This window comes from Furipterus horrens, unplaced genomic scaffold (assembly GCF_987537825.1).
Source record: "Furipterus horrens unplaced genomic scaffold, mFurHor1.1.pri manual_scaffold_12, whole genome shotgun sequence".
NCBI lineage: Eukaryota > Metazoa > Chordata > Mammalia > Chiroptera > Furipteridae > Furipterus > Furipterus horrens.
This window is the reverse complement of record NW_028327182.1, coordinates 2059252-2083995: the sequence shown is the minus strand read 5'-3', so window position 1 is coordinate 2083995 and position 24744 is coordinate 2059252. Positions and strand designations below refer to the sequence as shown.

Sequence of the window (24744 nt, the reverse complement as noted above, 5' to 3'; positions counted from 1 at the left end):
CGAGAGGCCTGGGGGGGTTGTAAGTAGGTTTGAACGAATGGATAGTTTAATTGCGGAGGGCGGGGTGATTTCTTAAAAACACCGAGTCTTCCAATTCTTAAACACGACACGGCTCTAATTAAATTGTTAAAAGATTTCTCCCAGCAGTGTTTTGTACTTTACAGTTTAGAGGTATTACACCTGTTTTTGTTACATTTACTTCTCAGTGATTTTTGGTTCTGTTGTAAATAGAATTCAGAAATTCCGTTTTCTCATTGATGCTCAGTGTAAAAATGAAGCTGATTTTGGTTTGTTGGGTTTGTATCCCCTGACTTTGCTACAGTCACTCCTTTGCCTAAATACCTGTTCTGTAGATTCCGGAGTCCCTAAGGTGGTTTGACGTTGTAGTCAACACCGGCAACTCCTGCGGCGCACCTGAAGCCAAGCTGTATTGACTCCGTCTTTCCCTTGGACCCTTCAGCTGCGAAGAGAGGGGGGGGTCTGCTGCATGGGCAACAGCAGACCCTCCATATCACCCTGCCCAGGCTCTGTAGCTTCAGCTTCGCTGGAGAGGACACTCCAGCATCATCGCAAGATGTCGATTCAACACGGGAGGAGACAGATACCGTGTCACTCCCGAGTCGGACTGCACAGCCATTCTCGGCGGTGCAGATAGACTCTTAAGAAGCTACACCATCGTCTCTCGAGACGGACGGCTGCCGACGACGACGAGATTCCTTATTCTCTGCACACAGTCGTGTCTCTGCCCATCTCCAGAAATACAGCTTTAATTCTTCTTTTCTGATCACTTTTTATCGCCCTTAAACAAGCTGGGGACCTACAACACGTGCTGAGTGTAAGTGACGGGGGCGGGCACCCTTGGCTTCCACAAGGTATTAGGAGGAAAGGGTTCGTGTTTGGCTATGAAGTCCATTCACTATTAATACGTTAGCTACAGGTTTTTCTAAATACCATTTATCTGGTTGAGGAAGTTCCTTCTAGTCCTAGTTTGTTAAAGGTTTTTGTCATGCATGGGTGAATTTTGCCAAATGATATTTTTATGTTGATTGAAATACTTATATTAATAAAATAATTATGTTTTTAAAATAGTTTATTGAGGTATTTACATACCATAAAATTCGCCTGTTTTTAGCATACAAGTCAGAGTTTTAGTATTTCCCATAGTCGCTCAACTATAAGGATAATCTACCTTTAGAACATGCCAGCAGCCTCCCCCAAAGGGAAACCGTACCCCCTTGCAGGTGCTTCCCATTCCCACTTCCAGCCACAGCAAGCCCTGATTTGCTCTCTGTTGGCCTTTTCTGGATCTTCGATATAAATGGGGTCACACAACACGTGGTCTTTTAGGTCTGACGTCTGTCTCTTAGCCTAGTGTTTTTGAGGCTCATTCGTGTGGCATTTTACTGCCAAATAGCGTTCCATTGTGCAGATGTGCCATTTTTGGTGATTTATTTACCACTTTATAGACATTTGAATTGTTTCCAGTTCTTGGCTTTTAATAATAATGCTTTTATGGACATTTGCATATAAGTGTGTGTGAACATGTATTTTTACAGATACCTAGGAGTGGGATTTTTGGTCGTAGAGCAAATCTGTGTTTACGTTTTTAAGAAACTGCCGAGCTGTTTCCCGAGTGATGGTGCTGAGTTACTTTCCTGCCGGCAGCGTCACATGAGTTTCTGGCGTTCAGACACGGGCTCGCGCTCTTAGGACACTTCTGTGGGTGTTTTACACCCTGTATCGCTGGATTTGGTTTGGGTACAGTTTCAAGGATTTCTGTGTCTGTCCTCGTGAGAGATTTTGGTTTGTAGCTTCCTTGCCTCGCAGTGCCCTCATCAGGCCTTGTGCTTGCCTCACTGCAGGTGGGCCTGGAAGTGTTCCGGCCGCCTCGGTTTCACAAATGAGTTTCATGGAATTCAGCAACGAAAACCTCTGAGTCTGCGCTTTTCTTTGTTGGGAGGTTTTTTGATAATGGATTTAACTTTTTAATAAATATAGGCTATTTAGATTTTCATTTATCTGTGTCCATTTGGAAAATTGTGTTTTGCAAGGGATTTGTCTGCTTTATCTAAGGAATTGAATTTGTTGGCATAACGTTGTTCATAAACATTTCTGTAATGCACTTTTAGAGCTGGCAGGATTCATGGCGACCGTCCCGTCCAGATATTAATGCGTCATACTTTCCTTTCTCTTCATTTAGCTGAGGTAGTGGCTTATCAGTCGTTTCAAAGAAACAAATTTGGCTGCGTTAATTCTTTCTGTTTTTATTTTCATGGATTTCTGCTTTTTATTTCATTTCTACTAGTTTTGTTCTGTGTTTCGCTTCAGAAAATGAAATCTGAGGTCGGCGAGAGCCTTTCCTTTCCCAGCACGAGGCGGGGTTTCTAAGCACCGCGTTCAGCTCGTCACTTAGAGCTGAGTGACCGCGTCTGTGACCGCTGCTCCGGGGCCCCACCGCCTCGCTGCCGAGCGTGAGCCCTGGTCATGGCGTCGCGGGCGGGCTCAGAGGGCCCGCCGTGCTCACGTCGCGCTGCCGCCGCGGGGCTCCCGCGTGTCTCACTTGCACTCACTCTGTTACAGTGAGGTTCCCGTGCGTGACCTAAGTTTTCCTACACTCTGCGTTAGATTTTAAAATACTAGGTTGTTTTTCGGGGCTTGAGCCCAGTTTTGACAGTGGTTCTTTAGGGAAGAGAAGTAGGAACCAGGGAAAGGTCAGCGCGGGAAGGCGTTTACCCCCTCGCTTATTATTCCCTAACGGCGGGAGGAGGCGGGTGCCTTTCCGCCGGCGAGCGGGGTTTCAGACGAAGGGTGAGAGTGGGGGACACTTGGGTGTCCCAGGCAGCGGGGCGTTGGCCGTCCACCCTGAAGCCCTTTCAAGGAGAAGGCGGGGCTCCTGGCAGGACGAGCTTGCGGCTCTGGGGCCTTGAGCGTGTGACCCGTGGGACGTGGGGCGTCACTGCTCCCAGCGCGTCGGGGACGGCTGCCTGCCCACGGGTTGCTCTCGACTCCCGTGTTGCTAAGGTCCCAGAGAGGAGGGGAGCGTGTGCGTCTGTGTGCCCACGTGCATGTCCACGCGTGGCCACGCATGCACGGGCGTGGCGCTTGTCTTCCCCTCTCTCGTTACAGTGCTTGGGGTGGGGGTTCCCGTCTGAAGAGGGAGGTTTGCTTTTCAAATGCGAGATTTGCTCTTACGTGAAGTTTAAGGTGAAGCGTATCTCAGCTTACCTGACATCTTGAAAACTGTCCTCTGACGGTGCTCTCCTTAGACTCGGGGCGCGGGGCCCTTGCGTGGAGCCTTCTGTCGCAGGAAGAGGCCTCTGCCCGAGGACGCTGGTGCCTGCGGCCGGACCGGGGCCGAGGCCGCTGACGGCCCACGACTTCCTCATGAAACAGGTTTCCGTTTTGAAAATCTGTTCCCTCCAGGAAAAATTCAGGGCATTAGGAAGTGATGGTCACTCATGATGCAGTCGCTGAGAGTTAGTATCGTAACTTGCTGTAGGGTTTGGGTTTCTCTTTCCTTTGTTGCCTTGGATCGGCATCGGGCGGAGGAGCAGGCAGCCTCACCGCAGGGGTGCGTATCTGGGGCGCGCGTCCCGGTGCTGGGACTGAACTCTCATCCTCCGCCTCGCCCCTGCCCCCGCCTCCCGTGGCCCCCGCTGCGAAGGGCAGCAAAGCCGTGGTGGCGTGTGACCTTGTTCAGAGACGGGGTCTTCACGGGGGGGGGGGGGGGGGGCAAGTGGCAGCAGAGCGGTCACTAGGGCGGGTCCCCGTCCTCTGTGACCGTCCCTGTGGAAAGCGGGAGGAGGACGTGGGGACACGGAGGAGATGCTTGTGTACGAGCCGAGGACAGGGCCAGGCTCGGACCTGCCCCTCCCGGCCCTCGGGAGGAGCCGCGCCGTGGACGCACCGCGTTCTCGCCGCTCGCCTCTTGCGTGGGACACGGACGCTGGCTGTGAGACGCCGGTGGAGAGGCTTTTGGTGGGAAAACACGTTGCAGCGTGGGAACAGCACTGGGTGCCGCGTGGGGCTGCGGAGGAAGTGTTCGGGGTGGGGCGTTGTTTGAGCTGATTGGTTCTTCTTATTCTTGGAGTCTGCTGGTCACACAGACGTGACCGTGCGTGCGCCTGAGCCACGCGTTCTTCCCCCCGCGTCTGAGGGTGGGCGCCCCTAGGTCGCTCCGCGCCTTGGCTGTTGTAAGTGATGCTGCCGTGGACACGGGTGCGTGTGTCTTTTCCAACCCGCGGCTTTTGTTTCCTCTGGATAAATACCCGGAAGTGCAGCAGCTGGGTCACAGGGCAGCTCCATGTTTAATTCTTTGAGGACCCCCCCCCCCCCCACTGCTTCCCCCAGCGGCCGCCCCCGTCTGCATTCCCACCAGCAGGCACGAGGGCCCCTTTCTCCGCGTCCTACCAGCGCATCTTACTTGTGGACTTTTTGATGACAGACGTTCTGACAGACGTGAGGTGGCATCTTGTCGTGGTTCTGATTTGCTTATCGGAAGTGGGAGTAGATGTTTTCCTGATCCCGGAATGAGGGTTTCAGAAGCATCCCCGCGTTAACACTGAACTTGAAGCTGCGACGGAGGCCAGGAAGGCCGTCCGAACGGCGCCCCGCGCCACGTGCCTGCAGTAAAGCCCCGCCGCTCCTGGCGACGGGGTCGGAGCGGACCTGGACTCCTTTGTCGCTGCGCCAGGGCTCTCAGGGCCGTGGTTCCTTTCAGCCGGGGCGGAGCGCGGGTGTCCGGTGGACGCATGTGGACCGCGAGCTTCTGCGCGCGCCCGTCGGCCTTCGGCGCGCCCAGCCTGCCCTGTGCGTCCCCAGCGGTTCTCGGGTCCGCCGGGTCCCACCGCAGCCCCCGGCCCACTTAGGGGTGAGTCTGGAACGTCCCCCGCTGCTCTTCGCTCTGTTGGCTGCCGACGGCGGCACGGATTAGGGGCTCCCGGGCCCCAGTCTCGGCGTCTGCCTCCGTTACCTCCGGTGCCCGCTGCTCTGTGCGCTGCGCTGCCGCCGCGGGTCTGCAGGGCGCACAGCGGGCCCCACGCCGCGGGGCGCGTGGGCAGGGGGCTCAGCGCCGCTCGGGCGGACGTGGCGTTGGAGGCGGTTTTCACGGCTCTGGTGACCTCAGCCCGGCGCTGGCCGCGCGCGGCTCGGTTCCTCGGTGCCGGGCCCCCGCTGCGGGGTCCTCCTCCCTGGGGGCTTGTGCGCCGCCCCTGCTGGCGATGAGGCGCCGAGGCTGGGGCGGGGCGCGGTCACTGCGAGCCTCCGGGCCGCCGAAACCCGGATCCAGAGCCTGAGTGTGGGGCCGACCTCGCCGCGTGCGGCCGTGACCGTTGATCCGCCGGCGCCGGTGGGACGCGGTGGCGTGACACCAGCCGGTCACCGGGGAGCCCCCGGGTCACTGCGGGTCGGCACAAGTTAATACAAGGCCTGGCGTCTCACAGAGCTGAGTCTCGGCGCTGTTACAGGGAGAAGTGTATGCAGAGTACAGTTATTAAAATTTGAGACTTTTGTTTTAAATTCTTAAGTTATAGAAGACTTAAACAGTTATCAAATGAGATTTTGTTGCTTGTACCAACTTGTGTGAAGACAGACTTTACTGGGTTTTGATCTTGGGTCTTCACAAGTTTTGTGACCTTTTACAACTTAATTGAAATCTCTGTGCCTATGATTGCTTACCTATAAAATGAAGAAAACGAAGCTTTTTTCCTCATAAGTCATGATGAGAATTAAATTATTTAGAATACACGAGTACTTAGAACAGTACTAAGCGGCATGGAGGTGAGGTGGTGGAATTCTTATTACTGTGACCCCGTTTATATCACGCCCTGTGGTCATTCACCTACGTTAATGAATGCGTTTCATCAGCGGAACATTAATTATTCTTTTGGAATTTAATTTCTAGCCCCTATCTGTCCGTAATCTTATTTTTCTGTTTCCTCTTTGTCAACTGCTCACAATTTGTGTCTTTTACGCTTCGTGTAACGTGGAAGCCAATGGCAGCCTTTCCTGGAGTAAGGGAGAGCTCACTTTCCGTATGTGTATGTGCGTCTTTATTCTTGGAATTTAGCACTAAGGGCGTGGGCTTGTTCTGGTCCGTGGAGATGCTCCTGCTTCTAGAACAGTAAGTCCTCATCTGTAATGAATAAACTACTTGTCGAGTGAATGCATGAATGGCTTCAGAGTTGTCAGACACTGTGTCTGTGGCCGTTATTTTCTCGCTCAGTTTCTTGTTCTCGTGACTGAACAGCCCCCCGGTCGGTCAGTGCTGTTCTCGAGGCGTGAACGGCCCCTGTTCCGGAACGGGGCCATTACGTGCGACAGGCCGCGGAGACTGAGGGGCTGCGATCGTGCATCTTTTATTCCAGGTCGGGGTAATTGTTTTGACTCACTTGGCGACGAGTCAGATAACTTGCTGCTAGATCAGCTTTCTTTACCCGCTCACATTTGTAGAAGTATCACAAGATATGAGGTGTTTCTCCTTTAAATTTATTTTTAGCATTGATTCTGTCAGCTCAGCGTTTACACTTTATGTCCTAAGATGTGCGCTTCCCTTCATCTTCAGCGATCACCGCCTTTCAGAGCCGGACCTCTTCTTTGTGTGTGTTTGTCCCGAATCGTGCCCCCAGGAGGCACGAGCCCTGCTTTGCTCCGCTGGCCTAGATTGCGTGTCCCCTTTTCTGTGACAAACATGAGATTTCTCCTGGCAGATTTCAGTTGTCACAGCACCTGTGCTCACGTATGTGGGGCTTACTGATGATGTTTGTCCAGATTCGTTTTAGACTAGAAGACCTGAATTTTTGTTTAAGTAGTTATGCTTTCTCGCAAACGGGATGTTTGGTGGTGTGTCGGCACAAGTGACCGCCCCTCTTCTCACCCGAGTTGCGTCCGTCTGTCTGTCCCCAGCTGGTCGGCGGGGAGTTTGACTTGGAGATGAACTTCATCATCCAGGACGCGGAGAGCATCACGTGCATGACGGAGCTGCTGGAGCACTGCGACGTCACCTGCCAGGCGGAGATCTGGAGCATGTTCACTGCCATCCTGCGCAAGAGTGTGCGGAACCTGCAGACCAGCACGGAGGTGGGGCTCATCGAGCAGGTGCTGCTGAAGATGGGCGCCGTGGACGACATGATAGCAGGTAGGGGGCCCCGGCAGGGAGCTGGGGTGCTCACGGAGATTCGCGCGCTTCCCTTTGTGCGCCCCCGGCAGTGCAGTGGTGCCTCGGCAGGGCAGCTTCAGAGCTCCGCCGACCCTGGACTCGGTGCAGTCTGACGAGGGAGAAAGATGTTTCAGCGCCGGGCGCTGGCTGGGGACCTGCCGCACTCGCTAGGGCTCGTAGGAGTCAGGATGCGGCCCCACGAGAGAAAACGTGTCCTTGCTCGGTCCTCGTCAGGTTCGGCACTGGTCACGAGTTTTGGAACAAGTGGATGAGTACCGAGGTACCACTGTATAGATTTGTGGAAGCTACCTTGATCTAAGATAGTTAGGTAGAAATAGATGGAAAGTCGCCTTATATATTAAGGGAAGATCGAGCAAATGTCTTCTGTGTTAGACAAACATAATTACTCATTTTGCTTTTCTAGGTTTTATAAAACCTTAATATTGAATACATGAAGTAAGTACTGTGACATCTGCCAGGAAAGGAAACAGTAATTTCTGTGTAGTAGCGTTTAGTTAAACTTTTATATAATGAAAAATACAATATGTATCATATTTCTGTATAATGGGCACTTCATCGAGTTCTTGGAACTCCGTGCTCCTCGGTTTGATCTGTGTGGAGCTATGGCAAGGAGGAGCTGGAAGTCTCGGGATAAGCTTCTTTTAGTTTTCGGAAGTGTCCGTTTTACTTGATATTTTTTGGAGAAACATCTGTATGAAAAATAAACATGTTGTGGAATAGAATATCAAATTTGCATGGAATTTTGAGAACTATACTAATTTTTGGGCTCATTACATGTTATTTCACATAATAACTTTGAAGCCGATGGTTCTTCACCGCCCTGCACGTCCGTTCCCTTTCGCGATGGGTTGTGCTGAAGCGCAGAAGGTTTGAACTGTGACCCAGAGCAGCCGTCCTTCCCAGAAAATAAGCGTGGGGTCTGAAGTGCTGCCCCCTAAGCCATGAGTCTGTGGCATACGCTTCTCCTGACGCGGAAGGGTTTCCGTGGTTCTGAAAGTGAGGGTGTGACTCCTTACAGTGTCTCTCTGGTCCTGAAGAGTAGCTCAAGAACGAGAGAATTCACCCTGACGTTTTGGTTTATGCTTTAATCAATGCTGGTGGAGCAAAACATGAGTCCAGCAGGGATGAAAGAGGACTAGGTTAAAGATGAATGCTTTTTAAATTCAAACAGTACGTACATGTTTTTGTTTTTGTTAAAGACTGTATTAAAAACATTCCTCATGGCCTTCAGATGGCACCTGCCTGTTCTGGGGGATGGGGCGTGCCCGATGTGGGGTACAACGGTTCCCTTCAGGAAGAGGCAGACTCAGACCAAACACCTTCTTAACGTAGATGCACCATGTCTGCAAAGTCCAGCGTCCTTTCGTGGGGACTTATTTGTATAAACTCTGTGTACATGTGTCTTATTGAAGGTTATGTGATCTTTGAATACTTTATCTGAATTTAAGCCCTTATTTATTGATTGATCTATTTATTTATTTAAACAATAGAAGGCCTTTTGAAAAAGGAGCCACGTTACATGCCTAGTGGTTATAGGTACCTCGCGATGAGCACTGAGACGCAAGGTGATATAGGAAGGGGGACACTGCCCCGGAAGTCCCCATCCTCACAAATCTCTCTTACCCAGGGCTCCTGAATCCTCTCATTCTTTGTTCTCAGCAATGACGCTGGGACACAAAGCTTTCACCTTTTATTGCTTTAAATAAAGCGGGTGTCAGAAAAATGCCGCTACCTGACTTTTCAGTAGAGAAATTAAGTCAGATGACATGCTAATGAAGCTCCAGCAACTACCGAAATCCTACTAAGTTTTCACTCTGAATATTTAATAATTAATAATGGGAAGGTGTGGAGTAAATTGATAAGAGAATTTCTTCCTTTTGGTATTTTTTATTCCTTAAAAATCTTGTACAGAGAAAGAACCCTGTTGTAAAATTAAACTGAGTTGCTTGGTTATGTTATGTGTACAAAAAATAAGACATTTTAATAATGATGTCATAATTATTACACAGGAGATGAGATAAAGGTTTGGAAGTAGAAATGACGTATTTCACGGGAGCGCTGGTAGCCGAGCGAGCCTCTGAGGGGCCCCTGAGGAGGGCCCTGGGGCGGGGGACTCGCTCTGCTCTACGGCGGCGTGGGGCCCGGGGGGGCTGCCTTCCCTCCCGAGTTCTCTCTGGGAGACGCAGCCTCTGCTTCCTGTGTCCTCACCAGGAGCGTCTCGTTATTTGAATGATGGAACATTGGATTTCATGGACAGGTCCCTCAAAAATGGCGTACCCACTGTCACAGGTTTATCAGGGAGGTTGCTGCCTTATTGTGACATTAAGTATGTCAGTCGCTTATTGACGAAAATAACTGATTAAATTCCTATTTTGAAATACATGATAAATACTTCTAAAGTCTCAATTTCTAGTTATTAGTCTATGATATTGCATAGTATATGTTATATTTCAGTAACTAACCTAGTCTTTATTAATCAGTGATGATTTTTAGACTGTCAGTGCGTATTGATTGCAATAACTTCTATAGTATCTTTAATTCGTAGGAAGTGTTTTAGCAATCAAGCAAATAAAAATATTTAGATGTTTACTTTCTTGCAAAAAAGCAGTTGATAGCGGTGTGACTCACAATATGTGAAATGAGGCCGTAACCAGGACGAGGGGTCACAGGCCCGTAGTGTTATCACGTGGTGAGCTGGTTGTCTCTCATGGGCGAGCGCAGGGACCCATCAGCGTCACAGGGTCACTAGTCACGCGCTTGCGTGGTGCTCCGCTCAGGGACTGCTGGGTGAGAGGCTCAGAGGCCACGCTGTTCACTCCCTGGTGCAGGGCGTTTGCAGGACCCAGCGGAAGCGACCCGTGCCTGACGTCCCCCGTTTTCAGAAGAGGGGAGGGGTGCTGCCCTCATAGGCTTGTGGGGGCTTGTGACGCTAACACGTCCTGGGCAGGGACCAGGCGCTCGGAGTGGTGGTCAGTGTGTCAGGGAGTGTTTCAAAACCATTGTGTTAAAATATGGTGGGTTATCACGTTTCCATTTGAAAACAACTGACTGAAAATGTTAAGTCACTGTCCCTTTGCATGTTTTTGCCCACCTTTCCCTGTGTACAGCATTATGGTGTGTGTGTGTTCTGAGAACTTCTGAACATCTGTTCTCTGTGTTTGCTAAGAAAACTTAATTGGAATGCTATACCTGATGCACAAAAATTCTGAAGCTTATATATAATGTTTTTGGTTTTCTGTTGACTTAAAAATTCATTGGAATAACTATTCATGAGGATATTTAGCTACATATTTGTGTGTGTGTGTATTGAAATGCCACTTGATAACTTCCATCTTTTAAAAAGTGTGTTACCTTGACAGATGGCAGCTCATGACTAGAGTTCAGAGTAACTTTATTTTCCTTTGAAGATCTTCTAGTTGACATGCTGGGGGTCCTGGCCAGCTACAGTGTCACCGTCAAGGAGCTGAAGCTTCTCTTCAGCATGCTGCGGGGACAGAGCGGGGTCTGGGTAAGCGTGGGCAGGGGGCGTCGCGTGTTGGGTGTGGGTCCTTAGTGCTCAGCAGCCGTCTCCAGGGCGCTGTTCGCTTGAACGGGTGACGGGACTTGTTCCTCTTCAAGAGTTAGGTACATCACTTAAAATTAATTTCTTTAGTTAGAAAGACAGTTCAGTGACTAATGTGATATGTTAGGTGTTTTGCTCATTTTGTACCAATGCCGTTTCTTTTCCCTGTTTCCTCAGCCAAGACATGCAGTGAAGTTATTATCGGTTCTTAATCAGATGCCGCAGAGACATGGGCCTGACACTTTCTTCAACTTTCCCGGCTGTAGTGCTGCGGTGAGTTTAAAGCACATGTTTACTTTTATGTATTTTCAGGTCAGCTCTATTGAAGCAGAATTTACCTGCAGTAAAATTCACTAAGTTAAAAAGTGTCGTTTGACGCCTGTTGAATAGTTTGGTGGCCGCCAGCACAGTCATGATGGAGACGGTTCCTTTGTCCCCGAATCCCCTGTTTGCGTTGGAAGCCGGTCCCCTCCCCTCGCCTGCAGTTTATCTTGTGCTTTAACTTTGCCTTTTCTAGGACCTCGTATCATTAAAATCACACGTGACGTCGTCTCCTTGTCAGGCTTCCTTCATCTGCCGTCTGCTTTGGAAATCACCTGGCGGTGGCCCGGCGGCAGTTGGTCCCTCTCCTTCCCCTTCTGAGTGGGGCCGCACGGCCGGCTGGGCTGCCGCTGCCTCCCCGCTGGCGCGCTGACGGGCATCTGGGGGGCCGGTGCCCGGGAGGCGGGCCCGTGGGCGTCCTTTCCTGGACCAGCCCGTGATGCTGCAGACGTCCGCTGCTCCCTGCCCCGCTGCCCCCGGGAGCTTCGGGGCGGCCGGTGGTCCTCGTCTGTCTCCAGATCTCTTGGCCACACCTTCCATTTCCTCTGTGACCCGGGCGTTTTCAGTCGTGTGCAGTTTCTTCTCCACACGTGGGGGGGCTTCTTTACTTCTCTTTCGGCAGTTGGTTTCTAATGTCAGAGCTTCGTGGGCAGAGAAGATGTTTGGTATGATTTCGGCCCTGACCTTGCTGAGGCTGGCTTGTGGCCCAGCCTGTGGTCTGCCCGTGAGACCGTCCGGGTGTGCCCGGCGACGGCAGACGCGAGGGAGACGCAAGGGCCGGTCCGCCTCAGGGGCTCGAAGTCTCGTCTCAGCTGCGGAAACAGGCTGCGGTCTGGGTGCGGGGGACTCTTTAGAGTGCCTGTTAGAGCACGGCACTGTCTGCTCCGTGGCGCACAGGGACTGTGGGGGCAGCTGAGCAGTCCCAGCATCACCGTGGGTGACAGCCTTCTGTGGGGTAGGGATTCGGCTGTCGTATGAGAATAATAAATCCACTCAAGTCCAGTAACTAACCGCTTTCTCGTTTTTTCCCTTAGAATGGCTGGACTTCTTTTATTGCTATTATCACCTGAATACTGTATTATTCCTTTCCTACTTATGAGTGGGTCTGAACCCTTTTTGGTTATAAATTTTGTTGGTTAAGTTTCTTAATTATCTCACACTTTCCCCACCTTTGTTTCACTATTATGAGCATTAGCTCTTAATATGATACCTGAATTTCTCAGTATTGATCCCATTAACATTCTCTCACACAATTGTTTTTGGATTTAAAGACTCAGCCTCCTTTAATCAATGAAATCTTTCTGAAAAGCTAACAGAAGCCACAGACCACGGGGCCCTCCGTGGCGTGTGTACAGGGGCCTGTGTTGGTGGACGTGGAGGACGACGTCCTGGGGTCTGAAACGGCTCCGGAACCAGAGATGACGCGTCATTGGCTGAACGTTTGCAAATGCAGTGTTCCTGTGGCCAACGGAATATTGATAGGGTTTCATACCGTGATAGTTTCTGTTCTTGTATTTGCGACGGTTTTCTGATATTTAAACCTTCACTGCTTTTTAATCTGTGAGACTCACGTCTGACCGTGGTCACTGTCGCAGCCGCTCTGATGGACACTCTGTGTCTCGTAGGCGATTGCACTGCCTCCTATTGCCAAGTGGCCTTACCAGAGTGGCTTCACGCTGAACACCTGGTTCCGCATGGATCCATTAAACAACATTAATGTCGACAAGGATAAGCCGTACCTTTATTGGTAAGTTGTAGAGTTAATGTCAGTACTTCTGTCTTAAGCCTTTCAGTTTTGTATAAGGTCGGTGCAAAAATAATGTCCGATTTCGAGCTCTTATTCTAAAAATGAAAAAGCCCATGATTATGAAAACATATGTTCATTAGCATAACCTCCTTTGCTTTCTAGAACCTCACTCCATCTGTCGAGTAGCTTATAAATGCCACGCCTGTAAAATTCTTTAGGTTTTGAAGCAAAATATGAATCCACTCATTTTCAGCCTCTTCTCTTGATGGCAGCCTAAGACCAGCAGAATGGCTCTGTGGTCCCCGAAACAAGTGATAATCAGAGGGAGCAAGGTCAGGAGAACATGGAGGGTGAAGCAGTATTTCCCAACCAAACTGTTTCAAGAAATTTTTGGGGAATCGAGCTATGTGAGGACGAGGATTATCGTGATGTAAGACGACACCCTTTCTGTTGACTGAGGAGGGTCGCTTTTGGTTCAAAGCTGCTTTCAAACGACGGAGTTGTTCACAGTAAAGATTAGCAGTAATGGTTTGATTGTTGTCTGACAGTTCGTGATGGACAATCCCTTCCATATTCCACCATACACTCTACATGACCTTCTTTGGGTGAAGGCCTCCTCCTGGTTGTTGAACTCCTCTTCCTCCTCGACTGACCCACGATTGGCAGCATTTAACATTATGGTAAAGGACCCACTTCTCAGTGCCTGTAACAAGCCGACCTAAAAACGGTGCCTGAAGGTGCCAGGAAAGCAATGATTCACAACAAGCAACACACCGTTGCAGATTCTCTGGAGACAGTTCATGTGGGACCCGTTTTCCAGCTACTGGAACCTTCCCGATCCTTTTCAGTCGGCGCAGCATGGCCATATGGGCTCCGTTACATTGTTCTGCACGTTCCCTGGAGGTAACGGTGGGGTTTTCTGTGACAGCAGCTTCCAACACTTCGGAATCAAGTGTTTTTGGACGACCCTCTTTTGGCTCATTTTTCAAACTGAAATTCCCACTTCAGAAATGGAAAAACCACCTCCTGCAGCTTCTTTCAGTCACTGCATCGTCCCCACAAGCGCTCTGACTAGACTTTGCTGCCATACTTGCATTGGCACCTTTATGGAACTCTCAGAGTAAAACATTTCTAACGTGGTCTGTAGATGGGATGAGCATGGGTAAAAATATTGCAGACGATTATGAGCAATACTTTGAAAGTCTGAAAAAATAAGGTGTAAAGTAGTCCCTGTGACATCAAAAAATTATAAGAAGAGGCACAAATTTAACAAATACTATCTAAAACTTTCTTTTAAAAAGCTGGACATTCTTTAGCACAGTATTGAAACGACGTTAAATTAAATGTAATATTTATATATTAAAAAATGTTAAATTTAGGAAGACACGGTTAAGTCAGTTAATTCTACTTATTTTTTGTGGTTGCCTCGCGGTTCCTGTCCCACTTCCAGCTGAAGAGCCGTGGGTGCAGCCCTTCTCAGTGCTGTGCCCACTGGCGGGCCTGGGGCCCTCATGGGGACGCCGCTCCGGGTCGGAGGACAGCTAAGCCCCGCCCGATTGCATTGCCTTTGCCTTTCGCCCGTTTTGTTCTGTGAGCACAATCAGGCTGTGCTTTCCAGTGGTAACGGTGCCGACCACGCAGGAAATTACAGTCCCTAAGATGAACTCTGGGGTGGGTAGCCAGCAGAACGGGCCGCTCCGCCCGCGACGGGTCTGCCTGTCCGGACTAGAGCCGGCCACCCACAGCGGCGCCCCAAGGCCTGGCTGGGCAGCAGGGGCTGGAAGTGCTCCCGGGAGCGGACTCAGGTCCCCCTCGGCGAGCTGGGACAAGAGGCCGCGTGAGCCCCGGCTGTGTCCCGCCGGCTGTCCTTGCTGGGGCCCGCGGCCTTCGACGGCAGAGAGGAGACGGGCAGTGCCCGGCGCACAGGGTTTAAGGAGACAGTGGTAGTGAGAGGCCCCTCCCGCAGCGACTGGCTGGGAAGCGGGAGTGGGAGTGGGCTGTGGTGCTGGCTGGTAAGCTTGTCGGCAGGGTTCTAGGCAGCCCTCCGAACTCCCACACGGACACGGGGGTGGGCTTCCAGGTGGTCGTTCTGGGAAAGCATACGTTTGCTATTTCAATAATACTGTCATTTTTCAAAACATATACTTTTTTATTTTTTAACCTGGGGTTGAGTTCACAGCTAGGAAGAATGCTCGTCTAGAAGAAAATAGCTATGTTTCATAGTCACATAATTTTTTTGACTAAAATTAAAAATGTACTCTTGCTTTATTGGCTACATTATTTTTCAAAGTTGGCTCTGACATTTTTTAAAATTTGTAACTTATTTTCAAAGGTGGTAGAATTAGGGAATATGTTGTTTTTGAAACATTAACTGTATAAATGATTCTGGTGTTTGCTCATTCCAGATAGTCCTTAAAAGTAGATGTAACCGACTTGGTAGCTCTTGTGGGCCATTAATTTGTTTTCATGTACTTGGGATGTTTTAAATTGAAAGTTTAAATGATTCTCTATTTTTTTCAGTTTACATTCTTTTTTTTCGTTTTCTAACCCTTTTATGTTTCGTCTTTATTTGGTGCTTGTAACAGCCCTCTGCTCTGTAGAGAAGTGTTAGTTTTCCCAGTGTCTGATGCTGCTGGTGTGACAGCCCTTACACACGCCCGAGTGTGGCAGAGGGTACCCTACGCTCTTGTTTCCCGCAGTTTTCGTACCAGCAAGGGCGTCGGCTACTCGGCTCACTTCGTGGGCAACTGCCTGATAGTCACATCGCTCAAGTCCAAGGGGAAGGGCTTCCAGCACTGTGTGAAATACGACTTCCAGCCGCGCAAGGTAGGAGGGGCGCAGGTCTCGCTGGGGACAGGGCCCCGGTCCCGTTCCCGCGGTCTCAGAACCCCCGTGGGGACTCCGAATTCTCTCCCCTGCTCGTAGTCCACCTTCTGCCAGCAAGTCCAGGCCCCGGCCCCTGGCCCCCAATCCCAGATCCCTGATCCCCAGCCCCCAGCCCCCGCCCTCCAGCCCCGATCCCCGGCCCAGTGCGCCCCGCAGCGCCCTCACAGATGCTCTCGGTAGCCCCCCCAACCCCGTTCTCTGCGGCGGTGCCCCCCACCCTCCCCGCCACCTGCAGCACCTGTGGTCTGCGGAGAAGCCCGGAAGCACTTCTCAGGTCTTGCCTCGGCCCATCCTTGGTGGCGCATCAAACCCGGCCAGTGCTCGGGCGTGGGGTCCGCTGTGCCCGCGGTGGGTGCCCCGTGCCCCCCGGCCTCCGCTCGCGGGCGCTGTTCCAGCCGGTCCCTTTTCCCTTTCCTTCGGGGCGAGGGCGGGGGTGGGGGAGCGCTGCTGCCGCATCTGACTGGTGCGCTGCCTTCCTCCCGGGTTTGTACGCACAGGAGGCCGCAGACCGGGCAGAGCGTGGCGCGGACAGGGTCCGGTCACGCCGCGCTTTCGGGCGTTCACTGGGTCTCGGATGGGGGACTGCACTGCGGTGCTCTCCAGCTGCAGCCCCTGCCCGGCCCGGTTGGGCTTGGAGGCGGGCGGGGCTGGCCGGCAGAGCGGAGGCCCGCTCGGGGAGGTGTTGGAGGGAGGGCCCGGGCTCGGTTAGGAGGCAGAGGTCAGCCCTCCGGGTCTGGGGGCCCTGATGTTGTTCCCTGGTGGCAGGGTTCACGCACTTCTGCTCCGTTAGTAATGATGGCTTCAGGGGGAAGCACGCGGCTCTCTTGTTAGTATTTTGGCCACGAAAGACCCCTCTGTTTCATGTCCACTAGCATATGGTTACTCAGAGACCCGGCAGGTACATGTGCTTTATAGTTTTCTGTAGAGATAAAGAACAGAAAATGCAGAGAAACATGCAACTGTGTAATTAGGGTTCTATCTTATCATCCCCTCATTGTCAGCGGGGCGTTAGGGAGAAGTGCCCCCTGGGCTGCCTCCTTGTGTCAGGGACCAGCCTGTAGAAGCCCAAGACCCACAGAGACGCGGGGCAGGGCAGGGCCTCTGATCCCGGCAGGTTAGGCCTGGCCCCGCTGGGCTCCGAGTCTGTCTGGGACACGGGGCTGTGGGACGTCCGCCTTGTGCCGCGCGTCCTCTGCCCTGACCCGGGCAGTCACCTGTAGGAGCAGCTGCGCGATGGGCCCGCGGGGGTGGAGGGGCATCTGCACCTTCCCTCGTCGCTTCCGCTCTCCTTAGGGTCCCATGTCTGTTGTGCCGAGTACTGAAGGAAGTACCATTCTGGGTGGGGCTTAAGTGATTCTTGCTTTATGTCAAAGGGGGTAATGATGTTGTTTCTATTGAAGAAGAGCAGTTAACAGTCACCTGTGATTATGTACATGGAAAATGGCTTAAAGAGCAACGATTCCAAATAAACTGATATGTCAGTGGGGCGTTACTTTCCCTTGACGCAAAGCCCTGGTGCCTTTCTGAGGAGCTGGGCACCCCCGCCCCCGCAGTGCCGGCGCATCAGACCTGCGAGGGGCCCAGGCAGAGGTTTGCCAGATGTGCCCCCATTTCTGGTGTCAGTGGGGGCTTGTGGGAAATTCAGATTTGGGGGATTATAATTTTTATGTTAGGGTTATGTGTTTTAAACAGATTCTGGGGGTGGTTTTTGTATCAGACAAGTTTAGTACACAGTGGCTTACAGAGTACAGATAAAAACCGGAGTGAAATTAGGAACCAAATAAACTTGTCATTGACTCAGAGCCACTTAACCGGTTTGTTCTCTTTCATGCTTACATAATTTTTTAAAATAAGAAATGCCTTCCCATCTGTAAGAGCTCTAAGTTTCCCGAGGAGTCTTGGCAGGAGAGGAGCTGGGAGTGACTGGGTTTTAAAAAGCCTTCTGCAGAGATTCTTACAAACCTTGGAAATCATAAGTATTTGATTATCCTGTCGCATTATTCATGATAAATTTATTCTCTTATCCTTGCCTTTCTTTAGTTTTCCAGAAGCTGCACCAGCTTAAGCTGCTATTCTGTTTACTAAGGACTTGAACTAGCCTTTCAGAAAGAACCCTTTATGTTGCTACGTTGTGTGTTACCTTCCTAGCTGTTTGGTTACCGGGTGCCAGGCTTGTGAACACGGACAGAACCCATTAGCGTACTGCCCGGTATATAGGAAGTGTTCCGTACCCGTCACCTGCTGTTGGTGTGTGTGTAAACAGGTTACGTTTGCTTCGGAATTCTTAGTACAGGACTTCGTTATTGATCCTGTTGGCGTTCTGATTCCATAGACCTGCCGTTGGGTCTGAAACCAAGTGCAGAGCCGAGTGCGCACGCACAGCCTCCAGGTGTCCTTCCGTTTTCTTTAGTCAGAACCCTCAGGCCGGAGGCGAAGGTGCATCTGCGCAGCAGGCACCGCGCGCGGCCGGGAGAAGGAAGGAGCGCCTGCCCTTGGCCACGGCTGGGTGGGCCGGCAGCGCGCGGTGCGGCGTGAACCCAGCCGGCCAGAGGGAGCCGAGGGCCATGCGACCTCACTCGTGTGTGGTGTCTGATAAACAAAGTGGCTAACGAACAAAAATAAAAACAGACTCATTAATAGAGAACGGGCGGACAGATCTCAGAGGGAGGGGGTTGGGGGCGGAGTGAGAAGGTGAAGGGGTTGAACAACAACAAAGAAGAAACCCTCCCAGACGCAGACAACGGCGTGGTGATGACCAGAGGGAAGGGTAGAGGGGGTGAGTGGTGATGGGCGGAGACTGGCTGGGGTGGGGCACACACAGTGCAGTGCCCAGGTGACGTGTTCTGGACTGTACCCCTGAAGCCTGTATGGTGTTATTAACCATTGTCACCCCAGTGAGGTCAACTCAAAGTGCTTATATATGTGTGTATGTCTGCATATATACTTCATATATAGGTTTTATGTGTGTGTGTGTGTGTGTGTGTGTGTGTGTGTGTATATATAAATTCAAAGGAGGCCCTTCTGACTGGAAGACTCACGTGTGTGTACCTGTAGAGTGTATATCGACATACCAAGGAGAGAACAGACTCTGTGACCCCCACTTTATTCACTCAGCCAGGCAGTCTCGTGGCCACGTGATGAATCTTATCATAGTTGTGACTGAAGACTGTTCTCGGTAACTGCAGTCCTGTTTGTCTGGCTGATTAACTGGCTAACAGCATTAATTATCCTAAGTCATGACGGCGCCCGTTTAAGGGGAAAGTTGGGAAGCATCTTAGACTGAGTCCCATGCCCCACCCCCACGGCTCTTAAGTGAGGAGTCCCTCATCTCCGCTCAGCTGCTTGCGCGCGTCTGGCCTGAACCTTCCCCGTGGTTTCCAGGGCTCACTTTGTGCGTGTTTGCCTACCTGTCCCAGTTCCCCACGCCCGCCATTCGTTATCCCGAGCTGCGGAGATGCTCATTTCACTTTCCCGCTGAGAAGTCCTCAGAGACGCCACGTTCTGCTAAAAACAAAGGCTGATCCCTAAGGTTGTCCAGCAGGTCTGTCTACAACGGGGCCTTTGTCTGTCTCCCCCCTGAACCCGAACGCTGGGAAAGAAAGGTCTGGTCACGCGTCCGGGCGGTGTGTGCCGTATTAGGACGCCTCTGCACGGAGTGGCTTTTTGCCCTTCGTTTACTTAGTAATTGGTATTCATCCTCCAAGGTATTTTTTTTCTTCTTCTTTAAGTTTAAGCATTTTATTTATTTACTTTTATTTACTTTTAGAGAGAGGGGAAGGGAGGCAGGAGAAAGAGAGGGAGAGAAACATTGATTTGGAAGAGAAACATCAGTGGGTTGCTTCTCAAAGGCACCTCGACTGGAGACCAAACCTGCAGCCCAGGCCTGTGCCTGGCCGGGAATCGAACCGGCCACCTTTCGGACAATGACCAGTCCACTGAGCCGCACCGGTCAGGGCCAAGCATCCTTCATTTAGTCTGGAGCTTCATTTTGCTCTTTCTGGGGGTTCTTCTGCTGAGCCTCCCTTCTCTCTTTCCTTCCCCTTCTGCGCTCAGTTTGTCTTGTGTTTTTGCTCCCATTCCGGTGCTTTGGTGTGCTCCGGTGTTTGTAACGGTTTCCATGTTTATTTCCTCCCACGGAAGCCTCCGTAGGCTGTGCATGCTGTCTTCCTTTCTATACTCGGAATCTGCGGTGTATTTGGCATGAAGCAGGTCCTCAGGGAATTCTTCAATGGATGAATGGCTCTGAGGACTAAATAATGTCAATTCTAACAGAAAAATTTTTATCATGAGGAAAAGTAGATTAAAAATAAATAGACATTTAATTAATGGTATCTGACTTATGGGAGCCAAATATGTATTAGTTCTTCATAGTTTTGATACATTGTCCATTATGTGTAATATTTACAGTCATTCCAAAAAATAGGCATTATTATTCCCCCTTTATTACAGATGGAAATAGGTTCAGACAGACTGATTTGCCAGAAGTCATAGGTCTTGTAAACTGGGAACTTAATTTATGTGCATATGAAATTAATAAAAGTTGTCTTGTTCAGCACACTGAATTATCTGGTCACAGCAGTAGGAACTTCAGTTGTTGATTGAGTGCTTTTTTACATGATGTATGTCAATATAATAATACAGCAATAGCATTTATCTTAAAAACATCTTTAAGTAGCAGGATTTTTTTTTTTTTTGTATTTGTAGACATTTATTTACATCTAGTCGATTTGGAAATTTTAATTACTAAAAAATGTAAAGATTGTATCTTCTGTGTTGCGTTCTGGTTGAAAAATTTATAACTCAGTGAAGGTAATACAGAGAAGTTTTGTTCTTATATGTAAACTTCTGTGAGGTTTTTCTTTAATTTATTGGATGCTTCATTTTTAATGGTGTCTGTCTGATAAATTTGTAATATTTAGAACCATATTCTGTTAAATGACTTTAATGATTCAGTTTGCAAAAAATTAGAGTTAAAGATAACCTAGAATGAAACAGTTTTTTAAAAAGACATGTAAAGTAGTTAAGTGGTTTGACCTGACATTTTTTTTGTAGTTGAGAAATGACGTTATGTATTACCGTGTTACGGTTATTCTACGAGTTGTTCAGTTTTTATATTCTGAACCAGAATAATAGTGCATTTAGTGCTAAGTGTCTTGGACACCTTGAAATGACATTTTAGTGGCTGAGAATTCCTATTAAAGCTCTATACTTTGCAAGTCTATGTGAAATAATTGAATAGTAATCTGGAGAATAAGGTCTGTATTTTATATTTTCATATTTTTTCCCCTTCTTACTTCCCTGCACCCTGCCCCCTCTTCTCCCACATTCAGTCCCCACTCAGTTGCCCATGTCCGTGGGTCATTGATACATGTTGTTTGACTAGACCCTTCCCCTGCTTACCCCCTTCTCTCCCTCCTGCCTCCCCCCTTGTTACTGTTAGTTTATTCCTTGTTTACATACCTCTGGTTCAATTTTGCTCATTTGTTTGTGTTGTTCATTAGTCTCCTGTATTAGGTGACAGCATAACGTAGTTTTCTTTCTTTGCCTGGCTTATTTCACTAAGCATAATTCTCTCTAGTTCCATCCATGTTGTTGCAAATGGTAGAAGTTCCTTCTTTCTCTCTGCTGCATAGTATTCCATTGTGTAAATGTGCCACAGTTTTTTGATCCACTCATCTACAAACGGGCACTTAGGTTGTTTCCAGCACTTGGCTATTGTAAACAGGGCTGCTATGAACATCGGGGTGCATAGGTTATATTTTTATGTTTTTTATAAAACCTAGCCTAATCTCCTGCACAGCCATTGAAGGTTTACTTGCTCAAATATCTTTAAATCATTTGTATTTTTCTATATTTCAGAAAAAATATATATATTTGCTTTACTCTCTTAAATTTAAAGAGACTTCTTGGACCCACAAATTATTACAGAACTTAAACCATCCCATGTCAAAATAAACCCTAAAATGCTTTTTGTTGACCCTAGTAACCATACAATGAGAACTCTGTGTAAATTTGTTTCTTATTTTTAATGAATATTTGCACATTAAGTTTAGCATATGTGATTATTCCTGGATTTAATAAGCCTAAGTTGCGCTCATTTCTATCTCAATCTTCTGTGCATGTGAAATTGTTCCTTTGACACGTCTCTCTTGCCCACAATATCCAGATTAGAACCCAGGCCGCCCTCTCTCCCCCACGCTGCGCTTTTCCACACAGTAAGCGTCATGGCGTGTGACTCTGTATTTGTTCAGCGTCTGATGTGTGTTTGCTTCATTACACTGTAGCTCTCAGCAGAGTCAGGACCGTGGCCGGCCGCGTCACATCTGGGTGTTCGCAGTGCCCGGCACGATGGGAGTGTTCCTAAAGGAACAACCGCAGCTGTCGTGTTTCCGCCGCCTCTGGATGTCAGTTTACTGGGAGGTGTGCTGAGACTCACGGGCTTCTAGCTCTGGCTCAGCCACAGGCTGTTCCCGATGCGTCTCGGCTTCCGTCTGATAAAGGGGGACCGGAGGAGGGATGGGAAGTGGCAGCGGGGAACTGTGACTTCCTCTGAGCACGCCTCGCAGTGTGTGATGAGTTTATGATCGTCTTCATACAATAAAAGCCAAACACTGCCTATTGACACTTCCCTCCTCTTTCCGCTTCAGTGGTACATGATCAGCATCGTCCACATTTACAACCGGTGGAGGAACAGCGAGATCCGGTGTTACGTGAACGGCCAGCTGGTGTCCTACGGTGACATGGCGTGGCATGTTAACACGAATGACGTGAGTTGTCCCTGTGGTGAAGGTCTGTGCTGCAGTGCAGTTGAGCGTGCGACACAGTGGTGTTTATGACATGAAATATTATAAGTTTGTTAGGAACTTAATAGTTTTACCTAGAAAATTTTTTCTCTTAATTGAGTTGCATATAACTGCCACCAGACCTGATGAGTGGTACAAACCAGGGGCGGGGCTTGGCTGACTTACCAGGTATGAGGTCAGAAGCGCCGAGGCGGCGTTCTGTTCTCCCTGGGGTCTCCGGCCCCGAACACTGTGTCCTTCCCCCTATTTGTGTCCGAAAGGAAGACCTTCAGCAGAATGAGTAAATACCGGGTTGGCCAAAAAGTTCGTATGGTTGTCTTCATAAAACAAAAGACATTTCTCATTGTCACCAATAACTTCATTGATTTGGGTATTTTGAGCATGTCGTCTCTCCCCTGTGAGGTGGAATGTTGAGGTCAGTTAACGTCTCAGTTTGATCGCCATCAGCATCAGCTGGCCCGCCCGCCCGGGCAGCGCCCCAGCGAGACATCCCCAGCGCGAGCCTTCGCACTCCGCCTCTGACACGTCCGATCAGCCACAGCCCCTTCTCCGCGGCCCGCGCACGTCTTTTCATTGTGTTTCAGCTGCCTTTTACTTTTCTTAAAATAATAAAGCATAATTTGCCAAAAATGTGTATTTTCTTCCGTCTTCAGTATTAAAATGGCTCCACAGAAATTCACCAATCTTGATGAGTTTTTAAAAATGCACAATAATATGACAGCTGCCACAATACAGTCTAACAAAATTGCTTTGAATTAAGTTAAAGACAACTAAGCGCTACTGGAGCCGTCGTACAGAAAAAAACAAACGAACCTTTTGGCCAACTCATTGTAACCTGTAGTCACTCCTGTTCATTAGGTAAGTGGCAGTAAATGCTACGGAGGGAAATTAGGTGGGAACAGGTATAGGAAGCGTAGGTGTAGGGCAGGGAGAAACCAGGTGGTGCAGAAATGGTTTCGTGAGAGTTGGGGAGCAAGCCGTGTGGCTCTTTGGGGGAGACCCCGTTCAGTGGGTGCGGGGAGTGCGGAGGCGCTGATGCAGAGCCCGACAGCCCTCGGAGCAGGAAGCAGCCGCTTTATCTGGAGGAGAGGGAGGCCGCCACGCAGGGCCTCATAGGCACACCCGAGGCCTCCCCGCGTCGGCGTCTGCGGGCGGCTGCTTCCGAGCAGACTGGTGACCTGATGCCGCTTGTTTAGAAACGTTGATCAGGCTGCAGTCCTGGGACTGTGTTTTCCTAATTTAGTCTTCACCGTGTTTTTCCTACTCGGTCCCCTTCCGCGCCCTCCTCCCTGCGGTCCCCACACTGCTGTCCATGCTCATTAGGAAGCAAGTTCTTAAGTTCTTACACTTTTAATTACGGGTGGAGGATTAGTGAGGAATTTCTGCCCTGCATCTCGTTCCCACGCGCCGAATCACCGGGAGGAAGGGGTCGGGCTCCCCTGGTCTGGACAGGAGGCCCTGCAGTGGGCGGGGTGTAGGAGGTGGGGGCCGGCTCTCCCTCGCCGGCCTCGGGGTCCTGCTGCGTTGGGCCCTGAGCCCGGGCCCCTCCCGGGAGAGGGCTGCCCTGTGTGCGGGAGCAGGGGAGGGTGTCGGGGGATTACAGAGGTCACGCCCTGCGCGTCTGTGGGTAAGCGTTGACTGGTTAGTCTCTGACTCAGATGCATCTCTGTGTGTGGGCAATAATAACTCACTGCAGCTTTGAAATCAGTTTTGCTGGTGTGAATAACTAAGCCCTATTGCCTTTAACTATGAAATCTGGACAGTGGCCAGGTGACTGTTGAGTAAACGGCTCTTGTCGTGTGGCTCGCCCGTAGTACGAGGTACCTAAGTGATTCACTTTCCCTACAAATCGTTAGCTGCTTTTATTGCTTAAATACTCCATCAGGTTTTAGTTGATGCTTTTATCCCGCGACGATTGTTAGGACAGTGAAGAAAGGTACCCTTAAACACTGTGTCGTTAGAAAATAATACATTCTGTTTCTTACCACGTTGTGCAACAGAGCTACGACAAGTGCTTTCTCGGGTCCTCGGAAACGGCCGACGCCAACAGGGTCTTCTGCGGGCAGCTGGGCGCCGTGTACGTGTTCAGTGAGGCGCTCAACCCAGCGCAGATATTTGCGGTGCACCAGCTCGGGCCCGGGTACAAGGTAGGGGGGCTGTTGTCCCGCGAGTTCTGTGTGGGACGGGGTGGGGCGTGTGCGGGTGGGTGTCAGCGTGGTTTGAAGGGCATTTCTGGGTCTCGGAACTC

General features: G+C 50.1%; 1 protein-coding gene across 2 annotated transcripts in view; it reads left to right on the top strand.

Annotated features, from left to right (window-relative positions):
- The window catches only part of NBEA (neurobeachin), a 377725-nt gene that overhangs the window by 23622 nt on the left and 329359 nt on the right, over positions 1 to 24744 (top strand). For both annotated transcript variants that reach the window (XM_090258648.1, XM_090258647.1), the window contains exons 2-8: positions 6904 to 7135; positions 10585 to 10685; positions 10917 to 11012; positions 12686 to 12807; positions 15507 to 15633; positions 22341 to 22460; positions 24497 to 24643. In XM_090258648.1, the coding sequence (XP_090114774.1) occupies positions 6904 to 7135; positions 10585 to 10685; positions 10917 to 11012; positions 12686 to 12807; positions 15507 to 15633; positions 22341 to 22460; positions 24497 to 24643 (945 nt within the window). The remainder of the gene's footprint in view (positions 1 to 6903; positions 7136 to 10584; positions 10686 to 10916; positions 11013 to 12685; positions 12808 to 15506; positions 15634 to 22340; positions 22461 to 24496; positions 24644 to 24744) is intronic.